Source organism: Halichoeres trimaculatus, unplaced genomic scaffold (genome assembly GCF_033239565.1).
Source record: "Halichoeres trimaculatus isolate MK-OKI-2021-1 unplaced genomic scaffold, fHalTri1.1 fHalTri1_scaffold_10, whole genome shotgun sequence".
Taxonomy (NCBI): domain Eukaryota; kingdom Metazoa; phylum Chordata; class Actinopteri; order Labriformes; family Labridae; genus Halichoeres; species Halichoeres trimaculatus.
Genome location: NW_027437187.1, coordinates 10,545,355 through 10,561,532, shown reverse-complemented (window position 1 = coordinate 10,561,532; position 16,178 = coordinate 10,545,355). Strand labels below are relative to the sequence as shown.

The following is a 16,178-nucleotide window of genomic DNA, read 5'->3' as shown; positions in this document are numbered from 1 at the left end:
AACAACATATCTATTATTATTATTATTATTATTATTATTATTATTATTATTATTATTATTATTATTATTATTATTATTATTATTATTAGTATTATTATTATTGTTATTATTATTATTGTTATTGTTATTATTATTTAACAATAGGCCTCACTGTGCAGTTAAATTGTTGCTTAACACAATTTTACACCTCTGAAAATGACTGTTGCCTTAAAATAATCCCCATATACAGACATCACTTTGGAATTTCATAAAATAAAATACAGTTATTATCCCTCCTGGAATTTAATTAAGACATCTGAATCTCTGAGCAAAAATGTCACATCAGCTTCTTAAAAGCTTGGGAAATTTAGAACGAAGACTGATATAAATTTAGGAAATGTAAATTTAGATTGTTTTAATCCAATCTGTATTTGTTTACCTAAATGAATGAATGAATGAATAGGGGCAGAGAGCAGGGTTCCTGTACCTTATCACCTTCTAGCTCCGCCTCCTGACACTTACATCTCTCTCATACACACACACACACACACACACACACTCACACACACACTCACACACACACAAACAAACGGGCTGGGTGCTTAGAGGGAGTAGAGGGTTACTCCTTGGTCCTGTCCTCCTCTCTCTTCATTTATGGAGAACACTTAAAGCAGTTGCCCTTTTGTCCACAGAATGGGCTGTAGTCACTGGAAATGAAAAGGACATTTCATTCATTTTTATTCATCCTCTTCCTCTTGTGTGGCTGCTACGGAAAAATATCGCTTCTAAGAACTTGTGTTGGATTTTCCAGAGCGGCAGGGTGGTGCTGTAAACTGACTGACAAGAACCAAACCAGGGATAACTTTGGAAAGAGGAGAAACCGTCAGTAGACAGCGACAGGGAAAAGGATCAGAGAGGTTATCTTTGAGTTTTCACCCCGGTGGGTAACGATGGGTTCAGATGTACGTGATCTGAACTCTCTGCTGCCTCCGTTCCCTACGGGCCCAAACCCCAGCTGCCCGGCCCTGCCGGTCAGCTCGGCCCCTCAGTGGGCTCCTGTCCTGGACTTCCATGCTGCTGGATCCCCTTATTCCTCTCTTGCCCCCCCTCACAGCTCCCTGGGGCCCCACTCATTCATCAAGCAGGAGCCCACCTGGGGAGCCAACAGTGACCTCCACCACCATGACGCTGACCCTCACTGCGGCCTCAGTGCCTTCACCGTCCACTTCTCTGGGCAGTTCACGGGGACCGGGGCCTGTAGGTATGGAGCTTTAGGAGCCCCTCTGCCTCCGCCGCCCCCGAGTCAAGCTCCACCTGCCCCACACCACCACCAGCCCACCAACAGGATGTTCAACAACCCATCTTACCTGACCAACTGCATGGACACACAGCCGGCAGCCCACAACCAGACAGGTAGGATGGAACTATATGAAGTTTCACTGGAAAAGTTATGATAAAATAATGATTAAAAAAACAACAAAATAGAGGGGTAAGCTTTGTTTCTGTAAATAATTCTACTCAATTCAGCACTTCATCAGGAAAAATCATTTATTAAACTGTCTTTTACTGATTTCATTTGATGTCAGACACATCAAAACCCCTTTTTTGTTCATCTATTATGTAAATGGCCCTCAAAAACTATGTTTATGTATTATCTGTTTAAAAAGAAATTTGTCAATATAGTTTCCAGATATTGAATGTTTCACACCCATAGAGACTCCATAGACAAGTTCTTGATTTAAAGTTTTCTAAAGGTGTTTTATTGAGTTACTTTTACTCCCATTAGCATCATTTGACCTGTTTCAGACAATCCTGTGAATCCCTGCAGCAAACATTATAAGTATTATTATTACAAATATTATCATTTTCGGGTTTAACTCATTTAGTTTCTCTCTTTCTATCCTCTTTCAATCAAAGAAACAACAGGAAGTTAAGAAAGAAAGGTTATGACAAAAAGGTGGTTAGATGAGGCAAAGAGGGGGCAGATGGGGACGGAAGTAGAATAGGGGTCAAGGGAAAAAAAAAAAAACAGAAAAGAGAGGAATAAAATTGTTGCTTTTTTCCCCAAATAACCTTAAAACAGCCGCTGTGGGCATAGTGGAGTTCCCAAAGGGACCAACAGGAAAAGATCCATAGGGAGACAAAAAAAAACTACCAGAGCATTTAAAAAAGTGGAGCTGTAGGGGTCATGTCACTAAATCTCCTGCAACATAATAATCAGTTATTGTTGTATTTATTTGCTGTAAAAAGGAGATAGAAGATGTGTGTAAAGGATGAGCGGGCTATGACTTAAAGGGAAGGGAAAGCAGCTGCGGGATTAGAGCAACTCTCAGTCTAGAGGATCTGATCTTTAAAAAAATAATAATTTTCTATAGTAAATATTTAAATTCTTGTTTCCTTCGTAACAGATTTTATAAATGCCATCGATGTTACTGGTTTGTACCCTCTTCATCTTTGTATGAATGGTGCGTGATGAATAAAACTGCCCTACCCTATGAGAAAAAAACACATCACAAGCACACTCTGACCCCTTTTTTGACTTCCTAAATTGTAAATAGATAAATAAAAAAGAAGTTATTGATGATGGTTTAGTTTTTCATGTTAACTCACAGTATTACATTATTCCATTGCTTTTATGATTTTGAGATTTGAAAATAGTAATTGCTGTGAAAATAACCGCTGCTCACTTTGATGGGAAAAAAATCCTCTGAGTTGTTTTCTATTTCATATTTTGATACTTTTAAAGCCTTAAAACCTCAGTTATTAGTGAAACCACACATTGAAAAACTCATACTTTTCATAAAAAGTAGACCCTTAGCTATGTATCTTGGACAAAATTCAACTATTTTTTTTCTTTTGTTTTCTAAATAAGTTTAGTCCTCTGTTTCAATCATGTCTCAAACCTTACCTACCAAACCAAAACCAGATCATTAGATTTCCCTGGTTTAAAACCTAAATGAGGCTATGCGCCAGCCATGTCCAAACTTTTTTCAAAGAAGGCCACTTTTGATTTTGTAAAAAACAAAAGATGGGCCACCAGCTCTAAGTGGCATATCCATTAACTGTGAAAGTAGCACATAAATGCTCTATTCCTGAACTATTTCTTTTAGTGATTTCTTTGAAAAGCATCGGACCCTAAGTGTGATCAAATATATGTACAGAGTTATGAAATCAAACATCACCTGTTCCTGAAATGTCTCTTGATACCAGACAATGAGTGGTCAGTTTTCTGCAGTTTTACGTGCTACGTAAAAATCAGCAAACTCTGCGTCTGATTTATCCTGATCGTTTTAATACTCAGACTATTTTGACATCAAACAACATGTTTAGGCCTGAAATATTTCGTATATTGCGTTCTGAATTATTTTCACAAACTGTTATTGTCTTTTCTGCACCATTTCATACCTTCAATCTAGTCTTGTGTCCCTTGATGTGTTTTTTGAACTGTCACTTTTTCACATCATGAAAAACTCATTCATTTAAGGACGTCAGCTCAGACATCTCAGTTTCTGCAGAATGTACAGAGCTTAGCTCTGTACATTCAGGAAACTTATTCACATTTAAATGTTGTCCAGTGAGAAATAATAGATTTACTTTGGTTTGAGCACTTGACAGAAACTGCAAATGTACATGTAATGAGGGACCAGATGAAATCTTGGGGCCGTATGAACATGAATCTGGACCATGATTGGTCCCTGGGCCAGACTTTGGACACGCCTGGGTCTACCATTTTGTTTTCTGGATGTAACAGTGCAAAAGAGACCAAAAAAATCTCCGTATGACCAGAACGTCAACCAGGAAAAACTTTGTAAACTTTGTCGTTGTGTGGTGGATTGAGGATAGTGCATAGTGTGTGCCATCTGCAGAACAGAACTACAGCACACAGTGCTCAATTCGCTGTGGAGCCAGGACGTTTGTTGTGCTCTGTGTCACAAGCACTGATTTAAATTTGTATCTGAAAGGAGTAATACGGGTTTAACTTAAAAAGCATCAATCATCTATCATTTTTCTACTTTTTTCTTGTTGTATATGCACATTTCAAGGACGTAGCCAGACTCAGGATGAAATAAATCATGTTTTAACTTATCCAGAAGGCGCTGACAACTATAACTCAATATCTAGTTTAAGAAACACATTGTCACAAAATGATTTGGATTAATTTATATACTTATTATATATAAAGTCCATCTTAGGTTGTTATGGTTGCCGTTTGGTTGACAGCAAAAGGTATTTAGAGCAGATGGAGAAATGGAGGAGCAGGATGGAGCTATAACAGAGAAACCAGGTGAGAAAGTGGACAGGTATATGCTATATTTACCTTGAATTTATTGCAGTGAAATCAATACACAATGTTTTAAACAAGAAAACTGTGTATTATGTACTGTGATCAAATGTAGATCCTTAGATTCTTTCTGTTTTTAATTACGCATTTTGAGTCTTGAGGAAAATAAATCTCCATCTGGTCTGAGCACAATCTGATTCCCACAGCTACATCAGCAATAATGATACACATTTCCTGGTTTCCAAAAAAAACTCTACCTACAATGATGAATTAATTTTTTATCACAAAAAATAGTTTGATATTTTTCATGTACAAAGTTACAAAAAACAAACAAACAAGCAAAGTAAAACTATAGTCAGCGAGGTCTCAGGGGGCCACTAGAGGTCAGAGGACAACAGGGTCTGTGCAAACAGCTGATGAGTTAATCTGTGTCTGATTTATAGCATCCTGTAGTTCAGTCTCTATCTTGCAATCGTTTTTTCCAAATTTATTTTGCTCCTAAAAGGTCAAATAGTGCTTTGAAAGGTTAAAAAATGGAATAATCCTACAAACAGTGTATTTCTTTTTTCAATACCTATGTTAATGCAAATGATTATCTAATTTGATCTTATTCTTATTGTTTAAATGAAATGAGTGTGTAAGTGAGAGGGTTAAATAACTGGATGATCATAATCTCTCTTGACAAGAGGTTTTTTAAGCTAAATAAGTGAAGTTTTGTTTCAGCTGCACTGAATCAGAACAGACAGAAGTGGGAACAACAGACGCCATCCTGCGCCCGTCGTTCTTTGCTCTCCAGTGTTATTTAGGTTTGGCTTAAAGGTAACTCAGGTTTACAGAAGAAGTGAATCTGTTTCCCACAAAGGAGTGAATGGCTGTCAAGTTTAACCCCATTCTCTTGCTTTGACCTCATCTGGCAGTTTATTAAGTAAAGTGTTTTAGATCTTTGACACTGAGGTAACTCAGTTTCAAACTAAACAGGAGATAGACGTCTTAAAGATAAATGATTGTGTTTCATTTGCAACGAAGTATCAGCACAACACAGTAAACCCCAAAGTTCAAATTACTCCATTGGATTAAGCTATGAAAACTTAAATTTTTTTAGTTAGTTCAGTTTACTCGAATGTCAGAGTTTTCAGTGTTGAAAATGATGATTTATGAGTAATATTTATGAGTAATTTTCCCCTGCCAGTGTTGAAAATTATGATGACCCAGTACATATTTCATATTCCAGATCTTAGTATCCAGAATATTGCCAGCATCTGGATCCTACTTTTACATCTGTCAGAAATTATGGTGACCTTGTCTTGTTTGCAAAGCAATCCGACCATTTATGGTGGAGTTGTATACACATATGGTGAAAACAGCCCTATCTCACAATGATAAAGAATCCTTTAAAAAAATCCTGGATCCAGATGGTGATCGGGATCACCCCCAAAATTTAATCACTTCTTCTTTATCCCATTTTGAATATTTCCTGAAAATTTTATCAAGATCTGTTTGTTACTTTTTGAGTTATATGTTCACAGACAAACAAACACACTCTCCAAAAAACATAACCTCCCTGGCGGAGGGAAGAAGAGATAAGGCACCAAATGATGTGGAGTGTTAACCATACATAATTGTTTATTTCATTGTCACTGAAAACGCAGTGTGTTGCAGATATTATAGCATTAATGTGTTGTGTGTTGTTGAAAAAATATGGCTTGATAAAGAATGACTTTGAACATTAAAAATGCCGGTTTCATAAATACAATTCTCACACTGATTGAATCATCGCATGTTCAGATTGTGTCAGTGTTGTTTTCCTATTGAGGCATCCACTTTTGAGTATGGACACTCAGCTGCAGCAGGAAAGGAGGTGGAGGTCAGGTTATCAGTTGGCCAAAATCACACAACTTCTGAGCTCTTGTGAGCTCATCACCTCTAGTCTTTTATCAGCTCCATCATCTGATCAGCTGCAGAAGTCGTCATCATCGAACACCTCAAACATCAGTGTCTGGACTCAAGAAGGGGGAAAAGATTATGCTGCTGCTCAGAGAGGACGCCCTCCAGTCACTACAGTGCAGACACTTTTTACTCCATTATCTCACAGTCAAACCCGTGATACTGAAAATGCTGTGCTGTTAGGAATCAGCTGATTCAAGACAAAGCAGTTAATGAAATTGAAAGAGAGAAGGGTCTGACATTTTCACGCTGGTTGCTTTGGAGCTGCACAGAGGTCATAGTCCTCATTGTAGTGGACACTGGTTCAGCACCCGATACTACATGTAGCTTCTACATTGTCTTGCTTGTGACCTATGCTCTCAGGGTCACGTGGATCATTCTTGTATTGGGAGTGTCCAAATGTGGCGTCTTTTTGGAAATCAGTGTCGTCCACCTGTTCAGATGCGTTGTTTATAGATCTATCATGTCTGCCCAGAGTGGTACTTCTCAACGACACCTCATCACTGAGCCTCTCCTCCACTCAAACCCACATTTTATTAGTGGGGCTAACTGCAGCTAAAAATATGCTAGCCTTGCACTGGAAGCCCCCTCACACACGAACAAACATAGAAAACAGAACAGATCAGGGTGTCACAAAATAACGAAATAAATTAATGTATACATTTTAAGCTAACAATGTAGGAGATCATGTTGGGGGATTAAAGGGGGAGGAATGTCAACTTTTTTTTTTTCATTCTTTCTTTCTCTATTTTTTTTTTTTTTTTTTTTTTTTTTTGGGGGGGGGGGGGGGGGGGGGGGTCATTCAGGGGGACTGTTAAAGAAAGTGGCTAAAACTTATTATAGTAATGTCATTGCACTACCATGCCCTTCTTTTTGAAATAAAAAACAATTGATCACAAAAAAACAAACAAACAAAAAACCTGTTACATGAATCTGCTTCTGTTAGCGCTATCTTTGATTTTACTTGTTATGAATGCGCTGTGACTCTGTGTAATTCCTGCTTTGTGTTTTTCTGTTGCAGGCTACAGTGCTGTTTCATTCGATGGAGCTGGAAATTACGGCCACACTCCTTCACATCACAGCTCACAGTTTTCCAACCATCCCTTCAAACATGAAGATGCAGTTCCTCAGCAAAGCAGTTTGGGTAAGAGTTTGCATTGATTAGAGAACCAGAACAACTTTGTATAATTTCACCCACTGAAAGTGCTGAAATAAATATTTGCAATGAAAAAACATTTCTACGGATGATCTAAATGTCATCCCTAGTAATAACCCAAGTTGTTTTTTAGAGATTCTTAAATTTAAAAAAGTTGAGTGATTAAAAACAATTCAAATTTAGAAACAATGCAAATTCAAATGCACAAACAGCAACATTTGGAGCAAAATATTGTCATAACGGATACTACAGAGGCAGAAAAGATAGATTAAATTTTAAGGACTGAATATTCTTAAAGGGGTGTCAGCTAAAGGTATTTAACAGTATGTCATACATAAAAAGAAAAATACAAAAATAAAAATTTACAAACATATATTGAAGAAGTTCTGCCTTTTTTTCTTATACTATTATTATTATTATTATTAATATTATTATTATTATTAATAATAATATTATTATTATTACTATTATTATTATTATTATTATTATTATTATTATTATTATTATTATTATTATTTTAATGCCATTACTCCTGCAATTAAAAACATTTCTCATGCCATAATAAGGATCAAAATGTCAAACGTCCAAAAAAGTGAGCTGTAGTGCTCTTTTATCCACAAGGTGGTGCCATTTGACCACTAAAAAGTCTGGAAGTGGGAAGCAGACGTTAAAAATAAATTTTTACTAGAAAATTTAAGGCCTTAGTTAGAATTCAGATATATTTATCTATTGAATAAAATGTACCGATAGAAGAGGTGCCCCATCAAACCTTCATTATCTGACCAAGACACAACTTGAATATTACAGAAAAATCTGTCTTTAGATCAAAAAGTTCCTCTTCCCCTCCAAACCAAGCCTCATAGGACCTTAAAATATCCTTTTTGGTTTCTTTGTTTGTCCAAAAGAGAAAGAAATGCATCATTGACATAAAGTCATCTGCACTGGTTCCTGTGTTTGAATGTGAAGACACAACAATTAGTACACAATTTTCTCTGTTGTTGTTTACTCAGTGTGTTTTGTTTTGTGGATGTGTTTGTGTTCAACAGGTGAGCAGCAATACTCTCTTCCCCCTCCAGTCTACGGTTGTCACACTCCTTCAGACACCTGCACAGGCAGCCAAGCTCTTCTGCTAAGAAACCCTTATAACAGGTAACACACACACACACACACACACACACACACACACACACACACACACACACACACACACACACACACACACACACACACACACACACACACACACACACACACACACACACGGCGTTTCTAGTTCATGGAAATCCTCTACTAATGTAGACACAGGTTGTTTGGGTAGAGCACGCAGCCGGACGAACAAACTGTGAGATAAGCCAAAGGAATAAATTCAGGAAAAATGAATAAATTCTATAAATAAAGATGAGTATTTAAAATCAGAAGTATGGTGCACTAATGATGGAAAGTGTCGCTGTAAGCCTTCATTTGGCTGTTGGACTTTTTTCTGTCGTTCATTTATCTGTATTTAGCAACTTAGCGTTAGCAGGGCTGATATTAGTCTGCAGTTTGTACCTGACTTCTTTACATGTTTACAGAATGATACTCAGTTGAAATCCTTTACCCTAACCTTTTGAGGTTGACCACTTCCCTGACTTCTGCTCATTGCTAATTCCTGAATCTGTGGGACTGTTTTAAAAGGTTCAGTCCATCTGGGTCGTTCTGTGCTCAGGGTTTGACTGGGTGTGTAACAGTAGCTTTGATGCTCTTTCATGTGGTTTGGTTAGCTTTCACACTGCACTTGGTCAATAAAAAAAGACTGTCTGGACAACACCACAGGTTTATATCAGCAACTTGTTTGAAAAGAAAAACAGGCAAAGAAGAAGAGGAAGAGGAAGAAAACAGCTCAACTAGTGAATTCATCTAGCTGCCAACATGGAAAAGCTCACTCAACCTTTCTTCATTCACTGCTCATGGGTTTCCTCTGTCCTTCTTCTACAGTGGAGAAAATTTGTATCAAATGACCTCTCAGTTGGACTGTGTGGCATGGAAACCAGTCAATACACTAGCCACCATGAAGAGGTAGGAAATTAAGATCTCTTGTTGTTGCAGCAGTCGCTGAAGTTGGTTTTAGACGCTTAGACCAGATTGAGAAAGTCTGACACAGACTGTGGTCATTTTTGACTGGTATTGATAGTTTCTGGTTCGGAGCCTGTATTCTGACTTTTCATTGACTATATAAGCCTACACAAGATATGAAACATCTACTAAACCATAGTAGAACAATGCCTTTTGTTTTGCACAGTTTGAATGGTTTTATTATCATGGCTCGGTTATGTCAACCATTTAAAACAACAAACTTTAACATGTTTCAGGATCATTTCTCAACGGAAAGATACCTCTGCAGCAGCTAAAGGATATAGCCTTCCCTTATTCTAGTTTTTTAGATTTCTGGCTTGCTTTCTAACATTATCATGATCTTCTCCAGTATCAAAGTATCAAAGGTAAAAGATAGCTCAGCACACACTGACCTGTCATAATGTCGGATGAAAAAAAAAACAAGTGGTTAAATATGCCGATAGGGAAATCAGTGTCTCCGACCCTAGCCTTTTTTTGAACAAGGCTGAAAATGTGCTTTATAATGCCGTAAAAGTCTGTTTTTATAGCTAGGTGTGTTCATGACTTCTGGTCTTTCTGCAGCCAGCCTCAAGTGGATTCTCAATGAACAGCAACTTTTAGCACTTCAGCATAGGCTTCATTTTTCTAAACTGGATGTTCCCCTTTGGTCATGGCGTGCTCTCTACCAGCTCCCGACACCGTTCTGCTGTCGCAGCAGCTTATTCCAGTCACAAAACTTCAAACAGATCTGCTTAGTTTTTGGGCTTGTGGTTCTCCAGTTTGGAGGTTTTAAGTTGGATTAAGATCTGTTGATTGATTGTTCAAATATTCAGGTTCATCCAGGCTTTGACTGATCTTGTGGTGTGGCAAAGGGTATTGTCATCTGAGTCAGAAAAGAGTTTTCCAGCTGATGGAAGGAGACCGTTTACAAGAGTAGCCTTGTACGTGACCTGGTTCATTCACTCTTCACACAGTTATATATGTATATGTATATATGGGAATCTTTCACATTTGAACTGATAAGATACCAATGCCTGGTACCTGGCAATTGGTATTTTTATATTTGTGTGGTAAAAACAATTTATGTGTTAAATAATATAATATGTTTTTCAATTTAACTTATCTATTCTTCAGTCTTCTGCAATGCTGTGTTTATGTCCAACATGGAAAATCACCTACTTTTCCACTCCATCACAGTCACGAGGATGGGTTTAGGTACTTAAACATGGTACCTTTCTCTTTTACATGAATATATATATATATATATATATATATATATATATATATATATATATATATATATATATATATATATATATATATATATATATATATATATATATATATATATATATGTGTGTGTGTGTGTGTGTGTGTGTGTGTGTGTGTGTGTGTGTGTGTATGATAAAGCTTAAGCAAGTCAAATAGAACATATAATGTTATGTAATCAGCTGCATTTTTTGTCATGTTTATTGTATATTTTTGGGGTAAAATATACCTTTTGTGGTACTAGACATTAAAACAAGAAATCGGAGAAAAATTAGGTGGTCCAATAATTTTTCCATGACTTTATTCTTCAATCCACCCTTGACATAAGGCTGGTGATCATGTTGTCACTGTTATCTGTCGGATGAAAGTACAAGGACGGGTCTCTTAAGTACAACCATGACTACAGTTACACAAGACTGATATCAAAGCTGTGAATTTGATGCTGAAATTTCATGCAAGTGTGTGCATACAAAGGACAGGTTTTTGATGTCACTTTGTAAATTAGTTGAATTTAGTGTGGTTTTAATTAAGTCTTTTCATCCAGAAAACAGCCATCAAGTTAGTGCAAGTTAACCCAGTCCTGGAATTGGAAACATCCATTTTTTGCAGCAGTACACAGTGATCATTGACTCTTTGAACTATCGAGTGAACAGTGTTTTGTTCAATTTTTCAGTATTATTGGAGGTTTTTGAATAAAATATAAAAAATTGTATTGACAACTGTTTGCTTCTGTAGAAACAAAGTGTTTTTGCTTCTACAGAGTTTATTTAGAGCCAGTCTGTTGTCATTACAGCATTACACAGCAAACAAGGAAGCAAAAACACTAAATTTAATGAATTTCCAACTTAAGGAATTCTGACCCTATTTATCAAGTATTAACTCAATTTAGACCATTTTTATCGTAGAACCTCTCCCAATTTGCATAGAGTACAAAAAGTCCTATCTGCAAAATAATCCAAAAAAAAGTAGGGAAAACCGCGCTTTGCAAGGCACCGATACTGAGACAGTAATGTAAACAATTAATATAGTAACACAGTCTTCAATCAGTGTGTCATGCATTGTGTATCCTTAAAAAAATAGCATTCTGCAAGAAAACAGCATGTTTTTTTTAGTTTTCTCAAAAAGTGAATTTTGAAGATAGAATGTTTTGCTTTTTAGCCATTGATATGTTGTGATTAGTTGCTACCAGGACCAGGTCTCTCTAATGAAATACATTTTCAATCTCAAGAGACTTCCTGGTTGAATAAAGGTAAAAATTATATGTGTGTGTGTGTGTGTGTGTGTGTGTGTGTGTGTGTGTGTGTGTGTGTGTGTCCTGCATTGTAAGATCCCTGAATGCAAAATCTCTTTTCCTGGAAGTGACTTCCAAAGTGACTTCCGTGGAACATGACAGCACAACATGCCGGCAAACACGTGTGCCAACATTTACACACTGAATAACTTTGCTTTTGTATAAATATATTAAAGAGCTAACATAAACACTATGACATTTTTATCACTATTCAAGCTTGCTTCTCCCTGTCTGTCGTTCTAGTCAGCTCAGGCCTTGAAAATCTGGATTCAAGGCTGTTTTGAGGGTTTTGTGATTCTTCTTCCTCTTTTTTTTACTCCTGCAGGGTTTTTGCTGGTGGACAGGAGTTAATTGTGTGGAGTTGTTCGACATCATCAGTGTTGTTTCTGTGGTGTTAAAGGACACTGATGGATTTTTAATTTGCACCATCGAAATGAATTTATTTTCTTTATCTTTTCTTCTGTGTTGTCAGCCACACCACAGGCTATGAGAGTGACCCCAGCACCCCCATGGTTTACAGCTGCAGCACCCAGTACCGCATCCACACTCACGGAGTCTTCAGAGGAATACAGGCAGGACTCCTGCTCATTTATGACATCTTTTATAGGTTGTTGTGACAACGCTTTAATAAGGTCATAGTAATAACAGACTATGTGTGTGTGTGTGTGTGTGTGTGTGTGTGTGTGTGTGTGTGTGTGTGTGTGTGTGTGTGTGTGTGTGTGTGTGTGTGTGTGTGTGTGTGTGTGTGTTTTAGGATGTGCGGCGCGTGCCCAGCATTGCCCAGGCCATGGTGCGGTCAGAGAGCAGTGAGAAGCGCCCGTTCATGTGCGCCTACCCTGGATGCAACAAGCGCTATTTCAAGCTGTCTCATTTACAGATGCACAGCCGCAAGCACACAGGTCAAACTCAGAGAAACAAAAACTTAACTTGAAACTCAGTGTTTTGAGATACTTCTGTTTCCTGTTTGTCATGTAGTGAGCTAACCCACCTCTTTTATGGCCCATGTCATTGAAATTGGCATTGTTAGTTCATTTAGCTTAAAGGAGTTTTTGTTAATATAGTTTCTGTGTAACAAGCTACCTGGTTATTAAATATCAAGTATTGGCTCCTTTTTTTTTAGAATCAGCAATTAAGGGTTTTCCATTATTATAATCCTCTTCATGAGAAATGCACTTACTTTGGAGTGAATCAAAAAAGGAGTAAATTTTCAACCTTCAATTACGAACCTCAGTTACTGCTTATTTAATTACTGTGCTTAAAACTGGCCTTTTCTTTCACTGTTTGAGTTTGGGCAGAAACCACGGACAGAACCAGACTCATGTTAGACAGACATGTGCCTCGACTGTGTTGGGGTTAGAGAGAGACAGATACTGTCAAAGTTACTGTTATCACACCTTTAACCTACTGTTTTATGACATGTCCAATAATGTCCATAATGAGGCCCTCACCCCACACAGCGAATCCTCTGGCATTAAAATTCTGGTGTTAAACCAGTTCAGTGTTAAATTCTTGGTGTTGTTTTAAGATATTTAACTCTGAGAGTTATTTTACTCTGTTGATGTAAAATAACACCACACAGTGTTACTTTAAAGGCTCCCCACTCCTGGTTGCAATAATCATGTGTTTTTATAACAACCTGTCTTTTGATCTGCACTGTTGACCCAGAAGTTGTTCTTACGCAAAACTTAGTACGGTGTCATTAAAAAATTATGAGTGGGCCGTTTATAACTTTTAATTCAATCAAAATGAAACTGAACTTTTTTGGCAAGAACTGCACTGTTTTAAAATTGAGGCAAGTGGTTTCACTCAAACAATTTATGCCAAGATAAACTAAATAAAAGGTTTAAGTAGGTTCAATTTCAATGCTAAAAGAATTGACTTAAACTACACTCCACTGTAAAAACAAACTGTTGGTCCAACTTGATAAAATTGTTTGCAGGGGTCTTCATTATTGTTATTATTATTATTATTATTATTATTATTATTATTATTATTATTATTATTATTACTAGTAGTAGTAGTAGTAGTAGTAGTAGTAGTAGTAGTAGTCGTAGTGGTGATGGTGGCCTAATTCTTTAAGTGTTTTTGTTTTGTTAAATGTTGTTAAAGCCTATTTTGTAAAACAGCCAATGTTAAACCATGATTACTTGCCATTGTATTCACTGGTAATCCACTCCTAGAGCCAAAGCAAAAACAGTCGTCATATCCTAGTTGTCCGTGTTGATATAGCTGGGTATAAGTCTCAAAATGTAACAGTCTTCATATATTGGAAACAACATTAATTCAGTGTTTTGGAAGTGCAATATGTAACATCTAAATTTCCCAGCGACACCAAGTGCAAAGACTTAATAACTCCACCTTCTCAGAACATTTTTTAAAAGTAATTCAATTTATTCAGTGCCTATCAAATAAAGTTTCTATTTTTAAACAGTCAGTAACCTTTAAGGGTGTGTAAATGTTTTGCTTCTGTTGGGCATTAAAAAAGGACAATAGAATTGAATCGTAATTTTTTTTTTGTTGTTGTCCTTTTTCAGGAGAGAAACCCTACCAGTGTGACTTCACAGACTGCGGCAGGAGGTTTTCTCGCTCTGACCAACTCAAAAGACACCAGAGGAGGCATACAGGTTTAATTAGTCTTCATTTTTTAATCTTTCACTCTATGGATTTTTGGTTTTGGGTTCTATTCTTGTTTTTCTCAGCTGTTTGTATGAAAGTTATCTTGTTTCTGATGATGACAAAAGAAGTTCACCTAAACTTCACCTACACAAAGATAAAAATGGGTGGTCAAACTTTTGAATTATCCTCTAGCCCCTTCACACTTCTATGTTTCTCTTTTTGTGTGTTTTTTTCTTTTCCTGTGTGTGTTTGTAGGAGTTAAACCTTTCCAATGTGAGACGTGTCAGAGAAAATTTTCTCGCTCTGATCACCTGAAGACGCACAACCGGACTCATACAGGTAAAACAAGTGCGTAAACTTTTATTTCATTTCTCTTCATCCATGCATATTGTATATACTTGTTCTAAGTCACTTTAATAGTTTGATTAAAATCATATTTCCCTTGTCTCTTCACCTGATTTGATTCTAATACATTCATCCCATCTCTGCTCAAACACCCTCACCTTGTTTCTCCTCCCCCAACCACAACGACCCTTTCCCACCTGTCTTCTGTCTCTATACTGTCCTCCCACTTGTCCATCCATCCCTCCTCTATAACAGGTGAGAAGCCCTTTAACTGCCGTTGGCCTAATTGTCAAAAGAAGTTTGCTCGCAGCGATGAACTGGTGCGACACCACAGCATGCACCAGAGGAACCTCACCAGGCTCCAGTTAACCATCTGAGTCTTCTGTTGACCTACATCACAGTTCTGTTTTTGACATCTGAGTAATATATGCTAATATTGTCTGGAATTACAAGTTGATGGTCCCTTTCTTGCAGTTTTAACAGTCTTGCCATTTTTATGCAGGCGTTGGGCTTAAATGAACAGAAAACATTACATAACAAACACCTTCTTCAGTGTTTGTATTGTTAGTCTTTGGTGTTTTGTCATAGACTGTTCAAACAAAAATATGCCTTAGAAATATTATTAAAACCCCAGCCTTTCTCATTTTTCAATAATTTGTTTTCCCTCATATTAAATGCTTTTGAAGTCTCTGAACAGTATAGTGTGTAAATATTACTATAAAAGCAGAGTTTTGGATTATGCAAGCTGCCTCGTGTCCTCTTGATCATGTTTGCTCCATAAGACAAGGTGAAAAAAGTACCAATGGAATAAAGCTGTTTCCAAAGGAAGAAGATATAACCTAACGTAAATGATTAAGAAGACTTTGTATAGGTCAAAACTGTTTATATGTAAACTGTATTTCTTTCTTGCTATTAATATGTAAATCATTTGTTATCCGTCAGTGAAAAATGTTTTTTGTCCGCAGATATGTTTAAGTGTTTTGATACGGTAATAGCTTAAGTCTCGTGGTCTTTTTTAGTCATCTTTTAAATTAAGGTCTGTCACCAAGTATTTTCTTTAAACTTTCAAAAAACTCTGCGTAAACCATGAAAAAAATCAACTTTTCCTCATGCTAGGAAAGTTTAACCAATAAACAATTGATGGCCTCATTATACCGTTTCACTTTATTTTTTTTTAATAAAACATGTCACTTATCTGAAGTTGT

General features: G+C 36.9%; 1 protein-coding gene across 1 annotated transcript; it reads left to right on the top strand.

The window, feature by feature from the left end:
* The first annotated feature begins 929 nt into the window (after positions 1 to 929).
* On the top strand, positions 930 to 15,631 carry wt1a (WT1 transcription factor a). The gene is made up of 9 exons (XM_074677195.1): positions 930 to 1,392; positions 7,227 to 7,349; positions 8,408 to 8,510; positions 9,336 to 9,416; positions 12,485 to 12,584; positions 12,767 to 12,911; positions 14,547 to 14,636; positions 14,884 to 14,976; positions 15,229 to 15,631. The coding sequence occupies exons 1-9, from the start codon at positions 930 to 932 to the stop codon at positions 15,348 to 15,350; spliced, it is 1,320 nt and encodes a 439-aa protein (XP_074533296.1). The 3' UTR covers positions 15,351 to 15,631.
* Positions 15,632 to 16,178: the final 547 nt, after the last annotated feature.

Coding starts and splice junctions, on each gene's coding strand:
- wt1a (XM_074677195.1), top strand. CDS start 930: ATGGGTTCAGATGTACGTGATCTGAACTCTCTGCTGCCTCCGTTCCCT. Junction 7,350..8,407: donor TCCTCAGCAAAGCAGTTTGG/GTAAGAGTTTGC, acceptor TGTGTTCAACAG/GTGAGCAGCAATACTCTCTT. Junction 12,585..12,766: donor GAGTCTTCAGAGGAATACAG/GCAGGACTCCTG, acceptor TGTGTGTTTTAG/GATGTGCGGCGCGTGCCCAG.